Source organism: Mya arenaria, chromosome 14, assembly GCF_026914265.1.
Source record: "Mya arenaria isolate MELC-2E11 chromosome 14, ASM2691426v1".
Classification (NCBI taxonomy): Eukaryota; Metazoa; Mollusca; class Bivalvia; order Myida; family Myidae; genus Mya; species Mya arenaria.
The window spans coordinates 23,689,663-23,694,481 of record NC_069135.1 but is presented as its reverse complement, the minus strand read 5'-3'; the positions used below and the strand labels follow the sequence as shown (position 1 = coordinate 23,694,481).

General features: G+C 35.2%; 1 protein-coding gene across 1 annotated transcript; it reads right to left on the bottom strand.

Annotated features, from left to right (window-relative positions):
* Positions 1 to 1,705: 1,705 nt before the first annotated feature.
* Positions 1,706 to 4,545, bottom strand: LOC128215931 (vasodilator-stimulated phosphoprotein-like). The gene is made up of 3 exons (XM_052922531.1): positions 4,444 to 4,545; positions 3,953 to 4,123; positions 1,706 to 2,143 (listed from the first exon to the last, which is right to left on the bottom strand). Exons 1-3 carry the CDS (start codon positions 4,543 to 4,545, stop codon positions 1,706 to 1,708), a joined length of 711 nt encoding a protein of 236 aa, XP_052778491.1.
* Between the last annotated feature and the right edge of the window lie 274 nt (positions 4,546 to 4,819).

Here is a 4,819-nt window from a genome sequence, read left to right as displayed (position 1 = left end):
GTTAAAAAGTTAAGCAAAATTTATAAAAGAACAGGACAATATTTATTTCGATTTAAGCAATTCACATAATATACACAATGAAATACGTGAAAAATGACACTTGATCATTGATTAATCGTACACTGTTAAATGTCAATTTTTAATGCTTGTGTATTGACATTTCAAAACACTTTCAAAACAGTCTTTACTTTTTATAATTAGTGTAAACGTATTATAATATACTTCATATATCCTTTCTTTTTTCGCTGAGTGTATGAAATGTTACTTTATCTTAAACATGTTAAGATATATATATATCATTGATAACAAATGATAAGTTGTGATAGTTTACTAACAATTTGACATTCAGCGTAATATTTTATCTTTTTTATTTTGGGAACGTTTATTAAAGATAGCCAAATGCAAATGCATCTTTGAATATGATAAATTTACAAAGTAGTGATGTATTGTACATTTGATAACATAATTAGTGATAAAGTTGAAAGAAAAATTGCAAAATAAAGCAGGAAAGATGAAACGCATTTTGAACAGTTTAAGTCTATACGAAATGCCCTGTGTTATTTTTGTTTTATTTTATTATTGTACATAAACTGTATGCACTAATGCCAGATATATCTAAAAATAGATAATTTCTAAACTCAACAATTAAAAACTTGACAAAATAAAGTACAACATTTGCTGTAAAACTATTTTTCTAAATGTTCTTAGGTGGTAAACAGCTGTTTGATTGAAATTGAGGTTTGACTTAGTATTTTCGTGATATCGGAGCCTGTGTTTCAACGATAAACTATAGGTCGGAAGCTGTCGCTCCCATTAGATAAATTATTTTAATTTGTACATTTACCTGAACACTTACCATTGCTTAGGTAAACTTCGAATAATCCGATGCATTTACAGATCTCGCCCCGTTGGGTCGGTTCACATCATTAGCATAAAATGTAAAACAATGGCTTAGCCTTAGTTGTTAAGACCAAGAGTTTTGTAATAGTAACACAACCCAATATCCAGATAATTGAAATTAAATACGCGCGCGAAGCGAGAGTTTCATAATTTTAATCACAGGGGTAGTAGGTAAAGTAACTGTTTAGTAGCATATTGTCAAGGACAGCGTTCAATAAGTAGTGTGCGTAAAGTGAATAACGTTGTTTTTACCCACACGTTTCTTTTTGTACGGTAAGAGCTCTGCCTACTGGTTTTAATTATGATATGAGCATTCCTAGATTCAACGAAACCAAAAGAAAGCTTTTCAAAATGCTACAGTCGTCATGTGGCGGTACTGTCGTTTGAACGCAAAATACTCCCACTGTTTTAATAGTTCCAGGCAAGTAGTGATACTAAGGTTAACATCTAATGATCTTTATTTTGAGAAGGTAGTTCAACATTATGACATAATTACAGATATAGCTAGCGAAAACAGAAACTTCAAGAACGATTAAAAACATATACACTATATTGTCATATTTAAAAATATAAATATGATTGTACACAATTTTTCTGATTAAAAGACAACAAGTCAATTCAATTCACCGACAGACACTCAATCGTTTTATGAACGGGAATGGACATAGCATTCACATAATATAACTTTAGCAATAAAGCAACAGCAATTCTATCATCAGTTAACACCGTTTTTGGTTTTTGTAATCTACACAACACTGTTCATGGACGCTGTCATGCTTCCTGTTTATTCATTTTCATCTATTTCTTAGGCCTCTCCTCTAGCTTCCCGTATGATTGCCAGGGAATACTGCAGCTTGTCCCACTCATTTCGGCCTCCACCTCTGTCAGGATGATGTTTCAGAGTCAGTTGACGATATCGTGAGTTGATTACTTCGTTGGACATTGACCGATCAACGCCAAGACATCGATAGGCGTTCTCAAGTGCTTCCGATGGTGGCAAACTAAAAACCCGCTGCGTGATTGACGCAGAAAGATACTTTGCACCAATGGACGCTGCAGCAAGTCCTACTACGCCTCCAACTGCTGCTCCTATAAACGCTCCTACAGGTCCTGCTAGAGATCCTATCATAGCACCTGCCGTTTGTCCTCCTACTCCTCCGGCTACTCCACCTGCAATACCTGCTAAGCAGTCAGTAATATTCTTCACACATCTTTGTCCACTGATATCACCGTTCCACCATCGCTTTATATTAGGGATGCAAACGAATGGCAAAACAGATATTCGAATATTCGGTAATTCTTTCGATCGAATATTCGAATATTCGATTAGCAAAATACATATATTAGAAGATGTAGTAAACTACTATTATTATTCGCTAAAGTAATAGCCGGGGCATTTAAACCCTATTTTGTCGTATCCAGTACGCGCGGCGGACCCTGATTTCCCCAAATGAGCCTTTGAAATTCTCCATTTTCAGGAAGTAAAAAGCAATACATTATAAACAGACAAACAACAAAATCGAATAATTCAATTCCGCTGCCTTTTGTAAACAATGTGAAATTAGATGGATTCCTAGTAAAACAGTGTTTTGCGCCAATGGAAGGTCTTTCCGTAGGATGATCAGCCTCGTTCTGAGATTGACCTCTAAACTGACTAAATATAACTATGGAAAACTTAAAATTTACACATCTTTTTTTTTTTTTTTTTTTTTTTTAAATGTAGGCTGAGCCTAAAATGTTTGTATATGATGTATTTGAAGTGTTTGATTTTAATGCGTATGTGATAGATACTTAAGATATTATTTAAATATTGAATTTTTAACCAAAGATTTATACATACTGTGTAGGAATATTTTATATATACAGTCCAAAGCACCCACGCTACGATTAAAGACGAGATGTTTTAAATGTTATTAAATCTGTGGAAATACTGTAAAACGTAGCGTGCTCGCCGAATGGGTATAACCCGATGGCGAGGGTAAATAAGCTCACCCCCCCCCCCCCCCCCCAACCACTCGGGAACTAGTAAAATAGTAAAACGAAAACATAAGTGGATTGGACTTATTTATTGTACAACAATAGAGGAATTATATTCAAAAATCCATTTCAAAGCACGAAAATTGTATTGAAAGATGAAAACAGTTTAAAGCACATATATGCAACAACATTATTGTGGCATTTATATCATCACCTCGTTTTGCGCTATTTTGCACAGCATAATTTGCAGCCAAGACAACACATTGGTGTTAAAGCCGATCCCTAGCCAGTTATTGTAAAAGTAGGGGGACTTTTTATAGTACCCGACGAAATGTCCCTAAATGACACATGTCGCGTGTCTAGTCATCACATTCACACCTCTGGGATTAGGGGCCAATCGTTGTAAAAACAAGATAAACGAGCTTTATAAACAACATCAGTGATGAAGGCAAAATGTGTTTTGTTCTCTTTATTGATTTTTTTTTTCGAATATTCGAATACCGATTTTGACATTCGAATACCAAACGTTTGATCGAATATTCGAATATTCGAATATTCGTTTGCATCCCTACTTTATATTGTTTAGAATTTCTCCTGACAACTCTACTGCAACTAATGCTACTTTGACCACACTAACTGCTTGATTGTAATAAGCAACAAGAGCTCCGGCCTGTGCTATGGTTTTTATGGTTTTCTTTACTGCTTCAAATTCATCATCACTCAATTCTTTGAGAGCTTTTATGAAACAAAACAGAAATGAACGATCCTTTGTTGTGCTGTTCCTATATGATCCCTCATTTGGTATGTTGTTTGAACAAGTGTTCCGGCGTTCATTTTCAACTACTTTTTGAACCTCTTTCATCTTCTCCCTGAAGGTTGCATCTATTTGACTCTCCATTGTATGCTTTATCATATATCTTACTATGTATTCTTTTAATTTTGTTGGATGTTTTTGTAAATTTCGCATTTTTGCAATGTACATGTCAATGTCAATGTCTTGATTGGATATTTTTTCTGATAAGAAATATAAGACGCGTGCCATGTTTTCTGAATCGTTTGTAAAAAGAGACTTTACCAAAATCATAATATCCCCTGGTATAGTCGGGGGTGTAGGAGGTCGAGGCGGTGGGGGAGGAGGTCGTTGTGTAGGAGGTCGAGGCGGTGGGGGAGGAGGTTGTAGTGTAGGGGGTCGAGGCGTCGGTGGCGGCGGTGGCGGTGTTGGCGGTGGCGAGGGCGGTGGCTCGTACTGAAATAACAGATGTTCGATGAAAGTTCTAACGCAATTTATATTTTGAATCCATTCTCTCTTTCTTTAAAGGATGTTTTCGTACAACTAGCAAACGACATTTTGATCATTGTTTGGGACAAAGTATTGTTCGTTTATCATGTCTTAATGATTTCAAAAACAAAAATAAGAAAATATAAGATGGTTCGAACTGAACCAAACGCCTTTCATCTTTTCATTGGCTTCACCTATAATGCTTTTTAATAATTGCCTAAACTCATACGCGTTTATCTACATTATTGATATAAAAATTATATCTTAATTAAAACAATAATACAAACCTGTGTAAAACAGTAGAACATTGTTTGACGTATCGACACTCTATGTTTCTTTCTCCGTCTTGCAAAATAATCAGAATTAATGCAGAAGGCAAACTCAGACATTTTTGTTCCTCTTATCCTTTGATACCGTTTACAAAATATTCCTACATTGACTATAAGATCATCAAAATTATCAGTAGATGCGCGGAAGAGCAAACTTTTCTTCACTTTGCTATGTTATCATTAAGTCAACATTTTATATCAAATTTTGATAACATATGAAAATCAAGGACTGAAACACCCGACATTCACCAGTTATTTGAACAGAAACTTGAAGGTACGATGCAGATCCCAAAAGCTCCCACTGGCTAACTTTAAAAGGTTGTCTGCGGCCTCA